The following is a 21800-nucleotide window of genomic DNA, read 5'->3' on the forward strand; positions in this document are numbered from 1 at the left end:
TTCGGCCGGTTTGGCTCGGCATTGGTTATGCTGTCTTGAAATCACCTGTATTGGCAGAGACTTTAACATCAGAAGCCCAGATGGCTCAGTCAGTGGAACATCAGACTCTAGAATTATATTTTGAAAAGTTTAAAAATGTTAAGATATGTTAGACTGATTGTATGAGTGAGATGTTGTGAGTGTGCTTTTTGATATAGAAATGCTATAGCAAACACGTGAACAAAGTTATTTTAGCTTAATATTTTAGAATCGGGCCTGTAAGTAAGTTATAGTAAATGCTATATTTTATGTCTATAGTAAGTTTTATCTGTTATTAAGTAGTTTAAGTTAAATTAAATGCTAAATACTATTAAGGTTAAGTTTGTTAAGTTTATTTTCTGTTAAGTTCGAGGTCTGTTAAGGTTAAATCATATTAGGTTTAAGATAAGTTAGATTCTGTTAAGTTTGATCTTACATTATTTACAAATAAGTCTAAAATCAGTTAGATTTTGTTATAGTTTTGTTAGAATTAAGAGATTTTACATGTAAGTTCTGTTGATTTAAAATTCTATTAAGTTTAAGTAAAGATAAGTTTAAGTAATGTTAAGTTCTATTAAGTTTAAATATTTAAGTATTTTAAGTATAAGTGCTATTAAGTTTAAGTGATGTTAGATAGATTTATGCTTTTACGATAGGTGTTTGTTTTATGACTTGTGTTCAAAGTGTTGTTGTGAACATCAGAGAAACCTTGCTAGCTGAAAATACTATTTAGTTATTAGAATTGCCTATTCTTATGTTGCAAAGAGTGTAGCACAGTTAGCCCATAGAATTTTGAAGCCAGTTAAGTTCTATTAATTTGAAAATAAGTCTGCTAAGTTAAGTATTTTAAGTGCTTCAAGTGCATACTACTTTCTCACCACTCCAAATCAACAAAGGACTGAGAATTACCCAGCTGATACCATTTCAGCCAAATGACTAAAGGATTACAGACTATAAAGCTGATTTTGAACATTTTTGAGAAACCCAAGGAAGAGGTGGATGTGAAAATCTTAAGGACAGAAAGGATCGTTTTCAGACTTGCCTTTCACCTCCTCTCCAGGTTTACATAAATGAAAACAGCTAACAGCTTTCTTTTCTTAGTCCAATTACCACCTACCGTGCAATGCCTGATAAGGCCGGACATTGTGGCTCAGCTGAGGGTGGTTTTAACCCTTTGGGATAAAACGCTGTTGCCGGACGACCAGGGAACTGATTGACATTATTGAATCATTATCATCTTTCCATATAAAAGGACTGGCAAAAGAGAACTGCCTTGAATGTCACAGCCCACATTGTGCTGCTTGGGTTGCACTGTGTTGTGGAGGTTGTGATGAGACCTTTTGGGTGGATCGGTTGTCACTTTTTCGTTTATGGTGTGACACCTGTAATTATAGACATACCTGGGAACATAATTGGGAGTGGGCTCTACGGAATGCAACAGGACTAAACACTGCCTCAGCTTTAGGTTTTTATGAGACACATGAGCAGAAAATCTTGGCTTATTATCGGTGGGAGGTACAGTGTATTTTGAAAAGGGTTAAAGGTTAAAAACTGATAAGAAAAAAAAGGTCAAAGTAAAAACAGAAAAATGAGGTTTACTTTTGTTATATTGCTAGGTGTAGTAGTAGCTGAAGAATTAAGGGTAATACAGTTTAATCAACCTAGAGATAATGTATGAATAACACTTGCTAGACAGATTAATCAGTCGTCGCTTTGTCTCAGCATTGCCAGTATCGTCTCCTCAAGAATTCTGCAGTCTTATTAATAATCGTGCTTTATGTATGCACAATATGGTAAATATTAAATTGCCTGCACAGAAAGGGTATACTGCCAGTCAGAGTGATGGCTACCGACAATGTCTGTTAATTCAATCACTTAATACTCCTTTGCATTCTCCACCTGAGGAGTTGGAGCTTTTTGGAAGTGCAAATGCTAGCATGACCAGCACTTCCAACAGTGGATGGTTTAGCTTTGATTATTCTAATCCTCAAAAGATGAATCCATATAAACAAACATGGGCAACTTTGGATTCAGCCCTAAAGCCAAACATAGTGTCTAAACAACTCTACAGCCATTGTAAAGGCTCTAGCATCATGACACCTAAGAAATTACCTACAGGAATATTTCTAATTTGCGGAGATAGAGCCTGGAATGGTATACCTGCTCAACCTCAGGGTGGACCTTGTTATTTAGGCAAGTTATCACTATTTCACCCTAATATATCTGTGCTGATGCAATTAAGTCATCAGGTAAGCAGGCAAAAGCGTAGCTTACATAATTTAGACTGTAGTCAAATAGGAGATCCATGGTTCTGGAGTAAATTTAAACAAGTGATGGTTTCAGCTTTCCTACCATGGGGTGCTGCAAGCAAAGCATTGACTCTAGCAAAACAAATAGGGTGTTGGGCTAAGGGTGAACTGAATAAAACTTCACAGATATTAGATATGTTATCTTCAGATGTACAAAGTGTTAACCACACTGTTTTACAAAATAGAGCTGCTATAGATTTCTTGTTATTGGCTCAAGGCCATGGATGTGAGGAGTTTAAAGGGATGTGTTGCATGAACCTGTCTGATCATTCTGTATCTATTCATGCTAAGTTGAAAGAGCTACGGCTAGGGCTTAACAGCCTTAAGGAAGAAGAAGGATTGGGTATTGATGAGTGGCTTAAAAGTTTCGGATTGGGACCCTGGCTAAGAAACCTTATAACATATGCTATAGGGATATTAGGGGTACTCTTATTGCTTTTACTTATCTTACCTTGTTTCTGTAGCTGTATCCAAAAAATGGTTAGTAGGATGATAGAGAAAATGTGGCAAACTAACCTCCTTTCTTTTAAAGAAAAAGACGGGGGAAATGTCGGGAGTTTAGTTCAGGCATGGCTTGAGGAAAAAGGCCACGAAGCCATGCAGCTGAGAGAAAAGTAACAGGTAGCTGTGAAGCAGTTTCAAAGCAGTTTCCAGCCTGACTTCTATAAACAATTAGTCTCTCTCAGGCATCCTTGCATAAACAATAAAGTTCTCAGGCAGTCTTCCCATAACAAAGGTAACATCCTCTCTGGGAAAAGATGGCACCCTGGGAACAGTTATGGAAGTTTTGGGAACCGTTCGTATCACAGTGAGAACACTGGATTTGTTTGATGTAAACAATCAACGGTATTGTAAAACAAAAGGAGTGGTTAGAGTTTTCTCTGTTAGCCTATCGTAAACCTGGATTTTGGAATATGCATGAAGTTAATTAACACTGTTATTTAAAGTGACTGATCGATCAATAAATTCGGAGTTCGATGCATTATAGGATGGTCGTTCGCCCCCTCACTTCAACAATTTATGACGTTAACTCCTGGGGTGCTGTCTGCAGCCAGATGGAGCCATCAGAGCACTGCTGAAGGCTGTGCTCGGGCAGGGAAAGGGCTGGGGCAGCACAGCCTCAGAGCCAGCTTTATTTCTGTGCACAGCCACAGCTGAACTGCGCTGACCTGATCTGGAGGCAGACACCTCAGTCCTGTCAGCACCCTGCAGGGGCTCTGTGCTGTGCTGAACCCTGCCTTGGGCAGTGTTTCCAGAAATGTGTGCACACAGTACATACCCATTGCTCTGCTGGTATTTAAGAGCACAATCTCAGCAAATGAGGTTGCTGTAGAGGGACAGCCTCTCCAAAACTGATACCCGCTGTGCCATAAAAAGCTGCTTTACAGCTCCAGGTTCTCACTACACAACCTGGGCAGTCTGGTGTGCCCAGGGATCCCCACAAAAGGAAAGGAGAGCTCTCTGCAAATCAACAAATACACCAGTGGAAAGGCAATATGAAGCACAATTTCTAGAGAGAAACAGAGCTAGTAACCTACACTGGGTTTGCTTCACCAGTTGATGAAGTCCTGCTGCCCCAGGGATGGCTGACATCTGCTTCCACTGCAGTGACTGCATGGGCAACAGCCACTTCTCAGGAAAGAAGAGCAGGTGCAAAATACAGAAAATAACAACCCTTACAAAAGTAACTGAAAGCAGCAAGGCAGGGAAAAATCAATTTCTCCCTCTTCCCCCCACAGCAGTTAGATGGAACCTTTAACCGCCATGAATGAAAGTAGGATGAAATAGATTTTGCAGAGAATTGCTGGGGTTAGAGTCTGCTGAGTCTGAATTCACTAAGGGTTCAAATACTGATTAGATGTGACCATCACCCCCAAGTAAAATAGGTGAGAAAAAGCAGGATGAAATGCTTCTGACCAGACAATAATGGAAATGGCAAGACATGGAGGCTTTCAAAAGGTGAGCGAGCTCAAACCTGTCCTCAGACTTGTCTGATCTTTGCTTAGGCTGTAGCAATAGCTTTTTTTTCTTTTTAAATGAACAGTTTCATTTACCAACCACCTTTTGAAACTGTTCAAGTTAGTTAAGATTAATAAAATAAAAAAGATGCAAAAAAAACCTCAGACCAAGATTTTATTTTTTTTCAGTGACAGACATTTGCCTCTTGTTAGCCAGATGTAGAGGAAAATCCCAACCCAAACCCAGAATCAATAGATGAGAGCCCTCAGCAGTAAGATAGGAAGAGCTGCTAATTAAGTGATACCCTGGATTAGAGGCTTGGGAAGGAAGCCTGGATGGGACTGTACCTATTAAAGTGAAAAGCAGCATTTGTCTTAAAGAAATAATCACTACTTTAGTACATTCTTGTTTGTGTTGTGAGACATGCTCTTACTGCAACCACAGCTCAGAGATATGAACAGAAACACCCTTTATTCCTAGTACTACCTGCTGCTTTGGCCTTACTGTGCCCTGCGTTTTCCAGACAGCGTTATCCCCTTTCTAGAGCTCTGAGGCCCTTGGCTGCAGAGCCAGCACATTTCAGAGACTGCCTTTGGAAAGGGGCACAGTAGGCTCTGGTTAGCAGCCCTGTGCTCTGTGGCACAGGGCCCCACGGTGGAGTCAGGAATGCCTGACTTCAGGGGCTGGGACACTGCCAGAGGTAACAACCACTATGGAAGCACGAGCCTCCATTCATGTCCCCATTCATGTGACTGGGAGCTCTGGAGAGCCAATATATTCACAGCTGGTAAGAAACCATGAGACAGGATGGAGACACTCATGGAGACACCCCAGAAGCTGCTGCTGCAGCACATGGTTACTATGTGAGTTCTTAAGTCTGAGGTCTATTGTTAAACTGACATGAAAAATATGTTATCAAAATGTATGTTATTCTTAACAGGGCAGATAGAATGCCAGAAATACCCCTGATTAATGTTTCAATCTTCCCTTGCAGTCACAGAAAGTAATTTCATCTTGCTTCATAAGTCACTGGTTAAAAGCCAGGCAACTTTACTTCAATGTTTTCGAAAAACTTAATTTTTTTTAATACAAAAAGAGGCATTTTTGACTAAAGAAAGATCCCCATTAAAATGAGCAAGATGTCCAAATGAGAAATATACTTCAAATCTGGCTCAGAACAAAAACTCTGGTTAACTAAATTAGGAAAACTACAAATTCTTTATATGCCAGGTAGAGCAGATCGTGTTAAAATTCTTCTTCAGCTTGTCTGGAACGAGAGGATTTCAGCTGGAGCAGCCTCTCCACAGTGTCTGCAATGGTTCTTTCCCCATGCACCTTGTTGTCTCGGGTGCGGATGTTCACTGTTCCACTTGTCTTCTCCTTTTCACCAACAACTACAAACAACCAAGAGGCAAAGGAATTAAATGATTCTTCACCATTCTTTCAATTACTTGGAGGGTAGAGTTTCTCTGTCAAAGGCTCCTTCTACTCTTAATGGATCCCAGATGGCTTTAAGCCCAATGCTAGATCCCCAGTTTACACAACAGGACTAACATGCTGCTTCAAATCATGTACTTCAGGATGAGTTTCTAATTTTTCCTGCATCATTCTCTCTGAAAGAGGCTTCTCTTATGCATGCATGCCTAGTTCAGAAGTGTACCATGGCTGAATGCAATGGAAACATACTTCTTTTGCTGAAGTAGAAGCAAGAGCATAAATCATTGGGAGGAGGGAAAATTACTTAAAACCTGACTGATAAAGGACAAGAGACTTCCCATCTATCCCCATACTGCTTGACCAGAAGACAGAAAAAGTATCAATAATGCCTTGGGTCACAGTGATCTCCCTTCAGGGACAGCTATCCAAACCAGGAATGCCTATGATGCCAGCAGGAGAGGTTCTCTGCAGGGGAAACTCTCAGGAACAAACTGACCTGAAACACTGATTACAGCTCTCTGCCTTGCTCACAAAATGATCAAACCCTGTAACAAAAGGGTCAGCCAGTACAAGGTAACTAATACATTACCCAGAATAAAATTATACTGAGCAAGCTGAGCATTTCTGATCTTCTTATTCAGTGTGCACCCAGGATCTACATCAACATCTGCCATAAATCCAGCATCATGGAAGTGCTGCCTGACCTAAGGAAAAAATATCAGAACTGTCACTACTGGATATTCATGACCATGAACTATTCATGACTTGTAGATTTAAACCATTTCAGATTATCTGAACCCTAAAACAAAGGCACTGTCATGGGTTTAGGCTTCTGAGATTAGTCCACTTCAAGAAATTAAAATACATAAGCTATCATGCAACTGTACACACAATAAATAAGTAAGCAGTGATGTGAACATCCAATGTTTGGGCTGAGTAGTAGTTTGACACTGTAAAAGGCAACAGGGTAACAGAGCTTACTGATTAGAAGAGATTTTAAAAAAATTTGCAAACTATTTTATTTGTATATAACGTGCTTGAAAGAACTACAGGCAGAGGTGTGCTGGATGCTAAATCTGCATCTTCATCTTTCTTACTGCTCTGCAAGAGGCACATGGCCATGGGGGACTAGAACCTGAAGGGTAAGACAGATCTGAGCAAGAGAAAAACTAAGTTTTCCAAAAATAAAAGTCTCACAAAGATCAACATTTATTATTCACATATCCAAAATCTAACTCAGGTTATCTTTAAGAGATCTACAACTTCAGCGGCTAATTGTCACTGTGATATAAAAAATGACTCAACGTAATATGCGAAGACTTGGAATACGTCTCTGAAATAAATACTATTAATCATTAAGAACTAAGTATTTCAGATCAGTACAATATACTGAAATCAAAGCCCTGAAACCATATACATCACCTTTTGAGCATACTCATCACATGCTGGTCCCACTGGTACCACCATTACTTGCTGCGGGGACAGCCAGAGTGGCCTTCAATAAACAAACATAACAAGTTTATATAGCTTTCATTGTTTTTTTCACTACAAAAAATACTATTTACAGAGAGGAATAAAATCTACACAAGAGACTCTTAAAGCCAGCTGCACAGATTGGATTCAGAGGTGATGAGAGCCCTATATTCATTAAAATTATTTCCCCAAAAGAAATGAGTGTCTAAAAGGATTGCAGCGTGGGCATAAGCACTTGCTGATGGGAATATTGCTGTTGTGTTTTATGACAGATAACAAAGCCTAACAGATTGAGCTCATTACTAACTAAGGACAGGAAAACCTTTATCTTTCAGTCTTGTCAGAATCAGAGGGGTCACTCCTACTGGGTAGTAACACAGGTAAAGCAGATCACCTACATAAATGACTCTTTACAAGATGGTCCTGCTGCAAAAGCAGCTGGAATGCATATGCTGTGGGCAGACTAGCTCTATGCTGCACCTGTAGAATCTACCATATCTTGAATAATTTAACATCTAAGGAAGGTGGTTCAGAACAAAGTGCCCTGTGGTATTCCTAGGCATGTTGCCCTAGCAAGCAACTGCAACAAACAGACCCTCTTAACTCTCCAGTACTTGGGGCTAATTTCTCTCCTACATGAAGAGTTTGTTTGAGCTGGAATAATAACTTTTCCACCTTACCATTTGCCTCCATAGTTCTCAGTTAGAATGGCAATCATTCTCTCCACAGATCCCAAGATAGCCCGGTGAATGATAACCGGCCTTGTCTTGTCATTGCCATCATGGCTGTAAAGAAATGCTTTTGTGAGGCTTTTTGTCTTGATGCAACTTTATCCCTGTAAGTGTTACTGAAGTTAGATTACACAGAAACCAAAGCCACCAGCTTTTGTGCTTACCCGACAAAGGTGAGGTTAAATCTGACTGGCAACTGGAAGTCGAGCTGAATTGTAGCACATTGGTGGTAGCGGCCAATGGCATCCTTAATCTGAATGTCAATCTGAAAAACAAAAAGGCATAAACTTTTATAGTTAAGAGATAAGCACTTCCCTCTGAAAGCAAATTCATTGTTTTGAGATGGAAAGTTTCACTCAATGCAGAGAAATTCTATGCATTGAGTGAAACCCAAAGTTTAAGCAGCATATTTTTACTTCAGCTTTCATCCGGCTTTGAATGATTTGCAGGTTCTGATGCAAAAAATGTTAAGAGCTAAAACAGGGTGAGTAACTAGAGAGATAATATATCAGATGGGAACTACATTTAATGTCTCAGACATTTTGTGAGTCTGAAAGCCTGGAACTTTCTCATGGGCCTTTTCACTGAGTGAGTACAGCAGAACATAAATGCATAACTGAACATGTCTCCCCACAAATGAGACTTCTTCAGCCTCAAAGTAGCAAATCTGCACTTCTTTATTATACAGGATTTGAGGACTTTGCAGCTTGTGTTACAAATTCAGGGCATGAACAAGAGACAAGAATCTGTTAAATAGTCTACTTACCAGCAGGAACTCCTATCAATCAGTGACACTTGTTCTGACCTATGAGTGAAGCCTGTTCTTTCTTTTGTATCTAACACTTAAATTCTGAGTACACTTATGATACAACTTAGAGGACGTACAGAAAAGAGTAGACTTATAGTGTCCTGACATTATTTATTTATTACATTGCTCACTTACTCATTATTTTACCAGTATATATCAGGCTATATATTAAGGCAGTACGCCTTATTTTGATTTGTGTAATAAACAAATAGAGCAGTATTTTAACAACTCAAGAACTAAATGTCTTTCAATTTTGCATCTAGAATTCAATTTATCAGAATTCAGCTAGTCATCAAAGAGCTTCTAGTCAAAATAAATTATTTACAACCTTATTTAATTTCAAATCCAGACTATATGAAGAGCACATGTAAGATTAATTAATGTTAACAAAAGTTCCTGTATATTTGTTTTCCTTCAGTCAAATACAGAAATTAATAAATATGAGCTGCTGTAACACATTTTATCTAAAAAATGACACAAACCAAAAGTGATTCAACTGGCATACAAATACAGAAATCAGAACCAGCTTACTAGATGAGAACACAAATATAAATGTAGTGAAGGCATATTAGGGAAAGATTTTAAAGCTATTTCATAATACTCTGTGTCCTTAGGAGCAAGGATAACAATGAAGTTTCTAAAAAGCCCTATTTACTCTGTGTAAACTAAGGGGACTGTTCTTAAGAAACTCAACAAATCCACATGATCACTGCATGGGGATTTTTAAACTAACAAAAACCACCAGTAACTCAATGCAACTTCAAAACTGTGCAGTTCAGGGAATAAAAATTTGTTTAACTAGAAAGTTTACTTTAGATTTTCTCCTGACTCAGGATTCACTCACTGCTGAAAGGATTATTTGCAATGCAGAAGCTGCTCTGCTAAAACAGGTCATATAGTGCCACCTTGTGTTTATGTCACCCACCTGTCAGCTGTTTAAGCAGCAGATAAATTTCATGTTTAATTAACTAAATGAGTGTTAAAGCAGTTAAAACTATGTGAAAACCAGAATCATAGAAGATTATTTCTCTCTCAAGTATGTTAGAGTTCATGTATCTGGAAAAACAGCAAATTTCAGTCAGACAGCATCTTAAAATGGGCTAACATAAAAAAATATTCCTTCTTCCTCATCCCAGCCTTTTGCCTTACCCAAACAGAATTAAAAACGAAATCCAGGGAGGGGTTAGTAACACACTAACCTTAGGTCCATAGAAAGCTCCATCACCAGGGTTTAACTCCCATTTCTCACCAAAGGCATTGAGGCTGTTTTCAAGTTGCTGGAGATAAAGGACACACACTCAGCGTTTCTTTACACATTACAGTTTCAGGTCAGCCTGCTACTACAAATAGGTGACCCTGCCAAATTCTCACTACTTCTCAGTAACTGCCAAAACACTTCTAGTTTCTGAAAAAGGGAAGCTTTATAAGAGCACCAGCAAAAAAAAAAAAAAAAAAAAAAAAAAAAAGTCTGATTTTAAACACACAAATTCAATGTACTCATTTTGGATGAGGCCAAACAAGCATTAGCTAAGATATAAGAACTTTTTATACTAAATTCAAAGTCTGTAGGTAATGTTGAGATGAAATCTGCCCTGGTATACCAAATGCCTATTCCTGCCCTATCTTCTCCCCAGTACTGCACCTGCAGTCGCCAACCCCATCCCTTTCAGCCTCACTTTTGGGAGATGGCTCTAAGTTTTATTACAGGGGCTGCCAGAACTGATTCTCTTTCTCCTTTTTTAATTATCAAAAGAACACAAGGAGAAAGAGTTCATTTGATGCTTACATGGAGACTGTCTCTGTACTGAGAGCAAACTATTTACAGCAGGCAGACAGAACTGAAGGCAATTATCAAAGTGATTTTTCTCATGCTCAGCCCAGCTTCATTCTACCTTCCAGAAGGCAGTAAGGTCTTACAGAAGATGCAGCTTTACATCACAAAAAAGAACAAGACTACTGTTTTACCTTTTCAGCTTGATTCCACACTTCAATATCTCCCAGGTACTTTTCAGGACGGGTGGAGAGATTCAGTTTAAACGAAAATCCGAAGACATCATACACAGTACGCAAGAACTCCAGACAGCTCTTTATCTCATCTTCAATCTTGATGATAACAGAAATCATGTCTCAAACATGGAAATTTCAGTTTGCCTGATTTTACTACCCAGTTTCACTTAGCAGTAGCCCCCACCTGCTCCATAGCACAGAAGATGTGAGCGTCGTCCTGCTGGAACCGGCGTACTCGGGTGAGTCCCGTGAGAGCTCCTGACAGCTCGTTGCGATGCAGGACACCAAAATCTGCCAACCGCAATGGCAGCTCGCGCCATGACCTCGGGCGATGGTCAAACATAAGGCTGAAGGAAAAGTTCATTACTTGAAGCTCATTCAGAACCAAAATTCAGCAAAGTACAGTCAGGGAGAAGCAGCCAGTGATGAAGCACATGCCTGTAAGGCCATTGGTGTAATCTGGACAGAGACATCAGTCTTATCTAGATTTGTCAGGGAAACAATCTCCTTCAACAGTTGGTAGGCCTTCCCCTCTTCACAGAAAGGAGATAAAACAACTCCTAAAACTGAGCTTTAAAAGCTGAATGCCTGAACTGGCACAAAACTGACAATGCCCCAGTAATGATGGGATCACTCTAATGATGGTAAAATGACATGAGATTTCTCAGTGTCTCAAGTGAAGAGAGCAAGTACACAGCAAGACATATAATTACATCATTCCTGACAGAATGAGTAACTGAAGGTAGCCATCCTTATCATTACACAGGCAAAGGAAGCAGAGTGGGTTTCACTTGGGTTTTTTTTTAATCAGCACAATCTCCGGTAAACTGAATTTGCTATGTACTTACCAGTGTCCTGGACAGTTCATAGGCTTCAGAGCAAAGACTTCTTTCTCCACTTCAAAGGAAAACATATTGTCACTGTAATGCTGCCAGTGCCCTGAAGTCATCCACAGTTTGCTGTTGAAAACATTTGGAGTGACAACCTCCTGGAATCCACGTTTTCGATACTCACTCTGAAACAGGCACAGTATATAAAATAACTAACAAAGAAAACAAAGATAAGTACAGGCTTCAATCTGCAGCCAAAAAAATACAAAAGTGATGCCATATGAAAGTCCCATATCTTAGGAAGGGAATGGAGGAAGAAAGACTCAACTTGAAGCTGGACATGCCAGGATACATTCCTTCCACCATCCTTCCCCCAAACAATTTCTCTAGTAGAAAGTAAGCAAGAAGAACAAGTTTCCTCCCTGCAAGCAATGCTGCAGTCTCTAATTACTCCATGACCCTAGATATATTTCACTGCAGCCCAAATATACAGTAATAACACAGACTGCAAATCTTAGAGCAGGAAGATCAGAATTCTTTTCCTACATATATTTTCAAAACAAATAGGTCTTGAAGGTCAAATTAAGTATGTTTATTAAAACAAATCAATATGCATCAATGGAACAGCACTAGTATGAGCTTGGCTCTACTATTAGATGTCAAAGAATTCCTATGACAAAGCACCTTATTCACAGCTTTAACTGCAGGTATAAAGGACTGATAAAACATAACTTCACAGGGATTGTGACAAGACCAATTCAAAGAACCAAGCTTCTTTTGTTCCATGGCTTACACAACTAAAAGACAACTTGAAGTGAAGGGCCATTAATACAGTTAAACATAGCATGCTGTTAAGTATTTTTTTAAAATCATGCAATTTCTCTTACAAGATTTCCAAAAGATATTACTTACCCGTATAAATTCAATTAATGTGTTATAAATATAAGCTCCTTTTGGCAAGAAAAAACAGCTACCAGGGCTGAGCTCATGGAAGAAAAACAGTTCTTGGTCCTGCAGGAAAATAACACTTTAATAACTTAGTATTTGCACCCTACCTTTTTCACTAAACATTCACAAATGGATTGCTACTGACTGGTCCTCACTAACAAGAGTTTCAAAAAGAAAAACATGGGAAAAAAAGCAATATCCAAAACACCACCAGATGCATTTTCACTAGTATTTTTATGTCTGTCAGCCAGACATAAAAATACTACGGGGGAGGGAAATTTTCAGTTTCCTCTTTCACCATTACTGATGTGCCAAAACTTTACACTTAACTCCCAAGTGTGCCCTCACAGTTCCCTCTGCACGTTTACTTGTCAATGTTTAGTTCTGCTTCTGCAGCTCTCTAATTATCTGCACATAAACTGAATGCCTGAACTACAGCTGGCTAATGTTGTTACAAACTATGCACACACCTGAGATCTGCATCTTTTGTCATAATGTACTTGCAGCAGACATTTTAACCCTGTTCAGAATTATCAGTTAACTGACAGGGGTTCCAAAAACCAGCCAGACAAAAAACACAGCTGTATTTGGGAAATTCTGAAATCATGTAGAAGGAAATAACTGCGTGAACAGGCTGCAGCAAACTGTGTAGGAATGAGCAGTGCCTGCAGACTGGAGCATTCATGGGTTGCAGACTGAAGTCTTTATATTCCATTCTGATCAATGTGTGCAATAAGGATGTCACTGTGTTGAAAGAATAAAGAAGTTATTTATTTTAGGATTTGATGCTCCTGAGAAAAGCAGGTGACTTCATAGCCCAACTGAAAATAAAATTGTGTCACGCCTTGGTTGTGGCAGCAAGTATAGGCTGTCTTCAAGATGTTTCAATTAAGGGCTTATATCCACACAGTGCTTTTGGAATACAGTACTAGAAAAGCTGTCTCACCCGCCCAATTTTTCTGTGATCTCTGCTTTTAGCCTCCTCCTGGAACTTCTCCCACTCCTTCAGCATTTTTGTATCTGGGAATGAAATTCCATAGATCCTCTGGAGGGATTCCATATCAGCCTTGCCTTCCCAATAGGTAGAAGAATTCTGAATGCAAAAACAAATTAAAGATTGAAGAAAAGGGGAAGCCTCTGCATTTTACTACTTCTGCCTGCTATGAAAAGGCATACAATTATTAATAAATGATTACTGTGGAACAACTAAGTCATAAGGAGATTTTTAATGTGAAATTTAGATCACTGATCGGAAAAATCCTTTAAAGGTAAATACAGTAAGTAAAAATGTTTTCAGGCTCTTGTCTTTTTTAAAAGCCCATCTGCTTTGTAGCTATCCTATTCCAACTGTTTATTCACAAATAGCTATAAACATCAGCTAAGCAGAAACTATAAATTCTAATTGATACAGTTCAGCCAAACTCACACTTCTGTACTGGAAGTGCAGGCCCTGGACACCTAGTTTGGCTTCACACCATGCAAATATCATTCTAGCATACAACCCTTTCACAATCTGTAACACCAAGTTTTTGGCATTCCTTAGCCAGGAATGTACTGTGAAACTAAGCCTAAAGGCAGCAATGCACCAGAAGTGTTGCATTGAAAACATTTGTGTAGGACAGTTCCAGCACTTACCTTATGAATTTTTATGGTCTTTATCTTGCCAGTATGTCTGACATGAGGCCCTCTGCATAAATCTATCAGGGGACCACACCTAAGGAAAGGAAAGCATTTATTTGGTGTATTTAATCCCAGCCACAAACCCAGTAATATTACAATCCATGCATAATTACCTGTATACTGTAGTAGTTGGGGTATTGACCTTCTCATTCAGAATGCGACACTTGAATTTATTGTACTGAGAAGAAAAGCAGCACACATGCTTGTTAATTCCTTGTTTCGAAAAGAGTAATGGACAACAGTTTAAATTATTTGCAAACCTGATGCTGTGCTGCATCAGGCCTGTAAAAGAGACAGACAGGAGTACAGACAGTAGTGGAGCAACGTGCCTAGAGAGCAGGGTGTGCAATCTCTGTCCTTGGAGTTCCGAAGGCCCAACTGGACAAGCCCAGGAAACCTGACCTCAGTGTCTCCATGCCTGATCCCATGCCCTGTGCATGAGACTGGACTGGACACCTATGGAAGAACCTTCCAACCTGAATGATGCTATGATTCTCCTGATGCCCTAACAGTGGAAACTCAATGTCTACCTCAGGAATGCCAAAAAATTATTTGCAGCTAGATACGAGAGATAAAGGATCAGGTTTTAATGCTGCTTGCACTCTTTTAGAAGTTCTTCTTCTAAAAAAGTTCTGTAAAGCTTTCCGAATGCAGCAACATATGCAGTCACAGTATCACCACAGACAAGGTAACAACATAACTGCATATATAATATGCCGCAAATTTACATTTCCGGGAAGTAAATAAAGAATGTGGCTTCACAGAATTTAGTTAGATCACCCTGGGGAAGTTTTAGAAAATTCTCAGTTTTAGAAAAACAAAATGCCTACTTCCAAGAACCTAAAAATTACTTTTTTTTCTTTTTTTTTTTTAATTAAGTATCAAAAATTAGTTTCTAAGAACATATCACCTTGTAACACATGCCCTGAAATTACAAATACTTGCACGAGGCTAGAAACAACCTTCAGTAACAGCCCACCTTAAACATTTCAAGCAGTGTTTCCTTCTTAACTTCCAGTCTTTCAAAGGCTTGTTTTTCCTTCATTATCTTCTTGCATAATGTTTCCAAAGCAGAGAAGTCATTACTCGATACACCCCTAAAATAAACACACACAGAGAAGTGAGTAATTTTTGCTTTCATTTGCAATTTGTCATCCTGGTGCAGTGCACCAACCTGTGGTTGGGTTATCCTGCAAAAGAACCAAAGCCATCTGCAGCAGTACATATGACTTTATTCTAGGAACAAGCACACAGCAGAAATTTTCTGTGACTGCCACCCACCCCAGCTCCTAAACAAAGAAAAATACAAAACCTACCCTTCCTCAAGAAACATGTCATAGTAAAATCCATTTTCTATTGGTGGGCCATAGCACAAACAACCACCATAGATTCGCTCCATAGCTTCACCCATTATGTGAGCACTTGAGTGCCAGTAGACCTAGCAGAAGTAAAAAAAGAAGGGATCAGTTTTGAATACACACGATGCATTTCCAATTGTTCCATTTAAAACCTTTTCTGAAATGCTTGCTTTCAAGGACACTTGAGGCACATCCCAAATCAGAGCAATGTGCAGAACAAAATTGACCTGCCAGCACCACTAGCATCCTCAGCATCAATGTTTCCAAAAAGTAGCATTTCCACCGGAAAACTTACATTCTGGTAGCAAACAATTCTTACTTTCAACTGTTGCTAACATGATTTAATTAGTCTCAAGAAGTGAAGACAGTAATTCAGAAACCTTTTTTTCTATGAACTTTAATCAATCAGATCTGCATACTGACCAAAAGATGTGCTTTCAACATAAGGCTGTGGCTCTAATCCAGCAATTTTATGCATAAGAAATCCTGTGCACTCCATCCTGTAGAATACCTGAGATTTTGACAAAACCAAATCTTTTAAGAGTTAGCCTGCCCCTAACTGCAGACTCTAACAGCACAAACTGAAATCATAAACTGTCATTTAGCCAATAGGAAAACCCTAGGTTTGAATGTAAAACTTCCGTGATGAATTTCACTGACAGCTTCTTGTACCAACTGATTTTCTTCTAAAGGACCTAATCACAAGTTTACTGGCTGTACACATTTATATGACTGAGTAGCCAGAGTAAAAAAAGCAGATACCTTTGCACACGCACAAACACAAAGAGCAGTCTGCTCTGTACTTTTATGATACTACATAGAAAGTATTTTTGTTCCCAAAATCAGTGCTGAAGATGTCAGTTCAAAAGACCTACTTTACATTAACGTGAAGGCTGAAAATATAAATTTTTAACAAGAACTACAGCAACTGCAAGGAGACTTGGCTACAAGTACGCAGCAGAATGTAAATTACCTGTAGTACCACAACTCCTCAGTAAGGAGCTATGAGGAAATGTAGATGTACCTGTTTTCTCCATCTTCTGAACACAGTAAATATTTAAATAACTGCAAGAGGCTGAGTTAAATGTAAACCTGAAACAAAAAACGTTTTGGCAAAAGATACTCACTGCTTGAGCCTCTTCATCCTCAAACTTCAGCAGCTCCAAGGAACAATCCTCCTCCAAAGGACGGTCTAGATCCCAAACCACCTTGTTCACTTTGGCAATAACCGTGTTGTCAGCTAATCCCTGACTACAGAACAAACACAGAAGTACAATTATAAGAAAGTACATTGTACTTTGAAATCAGCAAGCAGAAGTTCCCCAAATTTGCCCACCAGTTTGAATGAGACTTTACAGTGCTCAGAGTGGATGTAATGTCATAAATAAATTCTAAATAAATTACTATTTTAGCCAGTCCTGAACATTCATGAAAAATCCTACTTATATTTTAGGGATATGGGAAGAAAACTCTGCTATATACTTAACCTTCATACATATTTGACTTAGAGGCAGCATCCTCCAAGTACAAACCTGACTTGACAATCCTATTGCAATATAAGAGCAAACTACTCTCTTAAAGCTATCAAACACAATTTTTGACATAATATCTTTACTGTTTGTATCAGCTAGGCAAAATACTATTTTCATGATCCCAAATCACAGAAGCAAAGGAGGTTCCAATGACATGGCACCTTATTATGGACAGGGGAAAAAAAAAATTAAAAGAGGCATTTCACCTTTAGGAATCATCCAATCTTTGCAATGTTAACTGTCAGGATGTTCACTGTGTATGATTCAAAAATACTCCACAGCAGTTATGTGTAATCTGGAGATGTGCAACGCTCTTTTTAATAGATATCTCCCATGCAAATTAAAGTGAAGAATACTCATACTCTTCAATTTCTCTGTAATCAATTGAAACATCACCCAGCAGTCATCTTCCTTGGATCAATGCAAACTGGTTTGTAGTGCTAACATTCCATTTGGTAATTTACTAGCAAATCAGTTCTTAATGCTACAGCAGTACTTGGATGGAAAAATACACTATTAAAATGTGTCTAGAATACCCCAGTTTTATTCTTATTTAATGTCAGAAACTTCATCTTTATAAGGCAAAAGAAAACTGCACTCCAAAACTAAAACCCTGCTAGTTACCTTCAGTTCATTGCATACAAGATGCTTCGAGAAGACTTGAGATAAATTACAAAGAAATTAATTATAATTACTCATCCCCTTAAACTCAGTGTCTGAAACTGACTGTGTAGCTTCACAGAACAGAAACATACCTAATTCCACACGCAATTTGATAAGGAGTAGTCTTCCAAGATTCGGCATCAACCTGCTTGCCATCAGGTAACGTAACTTTAATGGGTTTACTGTCATTTGCAGCTCTTTCTGCAAGGAGTGCATCGTGTTCAGCCTTAAGTTTATTGTACATCTCCAAACGCTCATTGATAAAGGCAGGCCAGGGATTTAGCTGTATATAATAAAGACAAAGGAATATTATTAATCTGATAGCACAGCATGTCAACAATGGCAACACAACAGCTATACTTTTCATAAGCAACTATGTCGTGACAGCTGTGCGCTACATGTAACAAGTAATCACCATTATTTCAGATTATGTAGTATTAATTATGTCATAATACCACACGGCTTCAGCTTAATGAAATCTGTACCACTGTACACCCGTTCAATAAACCACATATGTTACCAAACAACTACACCATCTGATAAACTACACATGGGCCAAAGTCAATTAGGAGAAAAAACGTAAGTTCAACGTAAAGCAAGACTTTGTTATTAGGTGAAAAAGCTGAGGGAGCACTCTAGCCCGAGCCACCCGGACAGGAACCGACTCCAGTTTAACACGTGTCCTGACGTCAGGCCCGTCCGCCGGGCACAGCCACGCACTCGGCTCACACCGAGCTGCCCGCGGGCCCACAGCGATCTCTGCTTACCCACCACGAAGACAAGAGCACCTTAAGCAGGCTTCCTCCACCTCGGCGATCTGCTGCCTGCTTCCCGCTGCAAAGAGGAACTGGGAAAAGCATAACCTAACCCAGCTATGGGAATCTGAGTTCTTCTATTACACCAACGCAACTTTAAAAGCCAACAACGGCACTGCAAGGCACACAGTCGGAGGTGTAACTGTATCGCCTGATAAAACACCCCAGAAGGACAAACTGTAGCAATGACAGCAGCGCACCGACCAGCAACGAGGACTCCGCATCCTCCCACCCCCGCGGCCCAGGGGCTGCTCACCTCCGACCGCCCTCCATCGCCAGCCCCTTCCTTCATCTTCTTCTTCCCGCAGTCTGCCTTCTTCTCTTCCCCAGCGTCCACCTGCGGAGGGCAAGCACCGTTTAATCATGCCCCGGCAGTCATTCACACCTAAGGCGCTTTAAGTCCCCCCCTGCCCCACACACGGCGGAAAAGACCCGATCTCCTCGTCCCGAAAAGCCCGCGTGCCCCCAGCTCCCTGCTCCTTTTCCTTGGGGCACACCCCACCGTCCCCCGGAGCGGGGGAAAGCCTGGGGAAGAGGCCCAGCTGCCCCGCCGGCCCGCGCTGCCGAGCCGCGGCGCGGAGCCCACCTGGCTGTCAGCGCCCGCCATGGCCGCGGAGCCGCCCGGGAAGGGGCGGGCACGGCAAGGCCAGGCGCAGGCGCCGCTCAGGCCCGCGGCTGATGCAACCGGGGGCGGCCGCGCCGGCCCGGCCTCAGCGGGAGCGGGGCGATGGAGCCGAGCGGGGCGGCGGGGCTGTCCGGGGCGGTGCGAGCGAAAGCTGCCCGTCACAGGGTGCGGCGGCTGGACGCGGCCGATGCTCTGTTCGCGCCCGTGAGGGCGGCGAGCGCGGCCCGGCCCTCGCACAACCGCGCTCTGCTCGCTGTCGCGGGAAGAATCACAGAATCGATTAAGTTGGAAAAGATCCCCGAGGTCAGCGAGTCCGACCTGTGACCGAACGCCACGTTCGCTAAGTTGTAGACCGCGGCGCTGAGTGCCATTTCCAGTCTTTGCTTGAACTCTTCCAGGGACTGTGACTCCACCATCCCCGGGCAGCGCGTTCCAGTGTCGAATCAACCTGTCTGTGGAGAAATTCCTCCTAATGTCCAGCCTAAACCTTCCATGGCGCAGCTGAAGACGGTCCTCTTGTTCTGTCAGTTGTTGCCTGGAAGAAGAGGTGGATTCCCACCTGGCTACACTCAGGGAGTTGTAGGGAGCGATCAGGTCTCCCCGAGCTGACCTGATCAAACACCCCCAGCTCCCTCAGCTGCTCCTCATCACACTTGTGCTCCAGACCCTTCCCCAGCTCCTTGACCTTTCTCTGGGCTCACTTCAGAACACAGGGATACCTGGCTACCCTTCCCCCTGATGCAGATGTTCAGTCAATGATGGATCAGTGATTGCGAGTACTCTTTAAAATAAAATAAAAATCGGGTTGACCACTGTCTGATTTCCCAGGGGAGGGGGAAAAAAATGTAGAAGAGATTCTGGGGTGGTTGTGTCGGACTTGAACCGCAGGAGCACCTGCCGCTGTCCCAAGGGAAGCCAGTGGCTTCCCAGCTCAGTAGCTCGGAAGCTACAGACACTTCTAAGAAAAATATGTGATATTCAGGCTTGACTTTTACTCTGCAACCATCTTTCCCTCCTCTCCTGATGTTTTTCTCAAATAATGACATTTTCATTCAGGAAAGTTAGTGTCTTGCAGCACAATCTCCTGGTGGCTGTGTACTCCCAGAGTGGCCAGTCCCAAGGCCTTATGTGTGTTTGGTAACCTTAGGCATACCGGTATACCAGTGAGCTCATCCAGTTTAAGCAAGATGTTCATTGCCAGATTTCATATTTTCAGGAAATCCTGGCATGACATCCTTACTTTGAAGAGAGTAAATCACAGGTCAGATCTTGCCTTGGACTTCTGCTGCCTGCAGAGGACCCAAAACTACCATTCTGCCTCCTGAAATAGCTGCCTTCTCTTCATCTGCAGCAGTAATTGGGGAGTTTAGAGTGTCCAAAGTGCTCCCAGATGGATATTAGGGTACCTTATCCTTCATGGACTTAATTGCTATGAGCCAAAGGCTCAGGAAAAAAAAGGGTGTTTTATATAGCTTTCAAGTATGTAGTTATGTAGCGGTGAAGGATCGTTGAGAGAATGTCATCGGGCTATTTCACCACAAATGTAGGAGCTTAAAAAATAATTCAAATATTTAAATCTATTTGTTAAAATATGAAAATGGGAAGGTGTACTAAATAAGAATTTAAAGACAGAATCAGGCCTAGATCTGGATAGTTCATTTGTGGCCTGAAAGTAAAGTATGACCAGCATAAATACTGGCAAAAACATTTATTAAACAGCTAAATTTAATAATATATGTAGGTTCTTTTGTAGAAATACAATGTTTAGTAATACAAAGGGCATTTATTTTATAATACTAATCTTTATATTTGCAAGTCTCCTAAAATCTTTTTTGGGTGGACAAATTACAAGTGGCTATGTGACAGAACATTGCAAAACTTACAGATAAATTATGTAAGGCCAAAATGGAAAAAAAACCGTATACTGATGCTGTTCAAGAGAAAAAACAATTAAGTATTTCAAAATCAATTGGGAAACTGTAGAACTTTCTCTTGTGCCAGAAGATGGCAGCAGAGAAACACAGAAAACTCAGCTGATCTGCTGAGACTCAAATTCCGCTCTACTCTTGGCTTTAGGAAGTAGGTTTTATGGCAAAAAGCACAAAATTAAGTGAATGCTTCACTGACTTTGCTCTTAAACAGTGTAATTAATGATGTGCGACTAAATTCAGCCATGCTCTAATAGTGTAAATTGATTTCAGTGTGCTATAATGATTATCAGCAGTGAATAGATGTTTCTGTTTCATGAGAAAGTTGCTGGGAAAAATGTGGTCAGAAATTTCTAGTGGAATTGCAGGGTTACTTGGCTTATATTTCATTTAGGAAAACTAAAGATCAAAATGCAAGTTAAAATTTAGAGCAATGAATGTAATAGATTTACACCATTTACTTGCACCAGCTGCTTGAAGGAAACCATCTCATTTGTAATGTAGCACTCACTAGGCTTTCTGTAAAATGTCTGGGTTTGTTCATATTTGTGTACATTAAATCAACTCTGTTCACTGTAGAGTATTTTGTAATTTCACAAACTCTGAATTATTTTGAAAATAAAATTGTATGAATGCCATCCATTTATGTTGAGGATTCAAAATATATAATTTGAATTCC

At 40.4% G+C, this 21800-nt stretch overlaps 1 protein-coding gene across 1 annotated transcript; it reads right to left on the minus strand.

Annotated features, from left to right (window-relative positions):
* Nucleotides 1–4442: 4442 nt before the first annotated feature.
* Nucleotides 4443–19197, minus strand: TARS1 (threonyl-tRNA synthetase 1). The gene is made up of 19 exons (XM_059492801.1): nucleotides 19155–19197; nucleotides 18825–18905; nucleotides 17846–18036; nucleotides 16686–16809; nucleotides 15517–15638; nucleotides 15180–15297; nucleotides 14314–14378; nucleotides 14156–14234; nucleotides 13467–13613; nucleotides 12485–12583; nucleotides 11591–11757; nucleotides 10927–11089; nucleotides 10701–10838; nucleotides 9935–10012; nucleotides 8092–8192; nucleotides 7877–7981; nucleotides 7146–7218; nucleotides 6313–6427; nucleotides 4443–5680 (listed from the first exon to the last, which is right to left on the minus strand). Exons 1-19 carry the CDS (start codon nucleotides 19173–19175, stop codon nucleotides 5532–5534), a joined length of 2136 nt encoding a protein of 711 aa, XP_059348784.1. The 5' UTR covers nucleotides 19176–19197; the 3' UTR covers nucleotides 4443–5531.
* Nucleotides 19198–21800: the final 2603 nt, after the last annotated feature.

The sequence above is a fragment of the Ammospiza nelsoni genome, chromosome Z, assembly GCF_027579445.1.
Source record: "Ammospiza nelsoni isolate bAmmNel1 chromosome Z, bAmmNel1.pri, whole genome shotgun sequence".
NCBI classification, from domain to species: Eukaryota; Metazoa; Chordata; class Aves; order Passeriformes; family Passerellidae; genus Ammospiza; species Ammospiza nelsoni.

Excerpts from the sequence above, each read along its gene's own strand:
- TARS1 (XM_059492801.1), bottom strand. The coding sequence starts at position 19,175 with ATGGCGGGCGCTGACAGCCAG. Across the intron at positions 16,810-17,845 it reads CAAATTGCGTGTGGAATTAG|TCAGGGATTAGCTGACAACA; the intron begins GTATGTTTCTGT and ends TTTGTTCTGTAG. Across the intron at positions 13,614-14,155 it reads AGACCATAAAAATTCATAAG|AATTCTTCTACCTATTGGGA; the intron begins GTAAGTGCTGGA and ends TTTTGCATTCAG.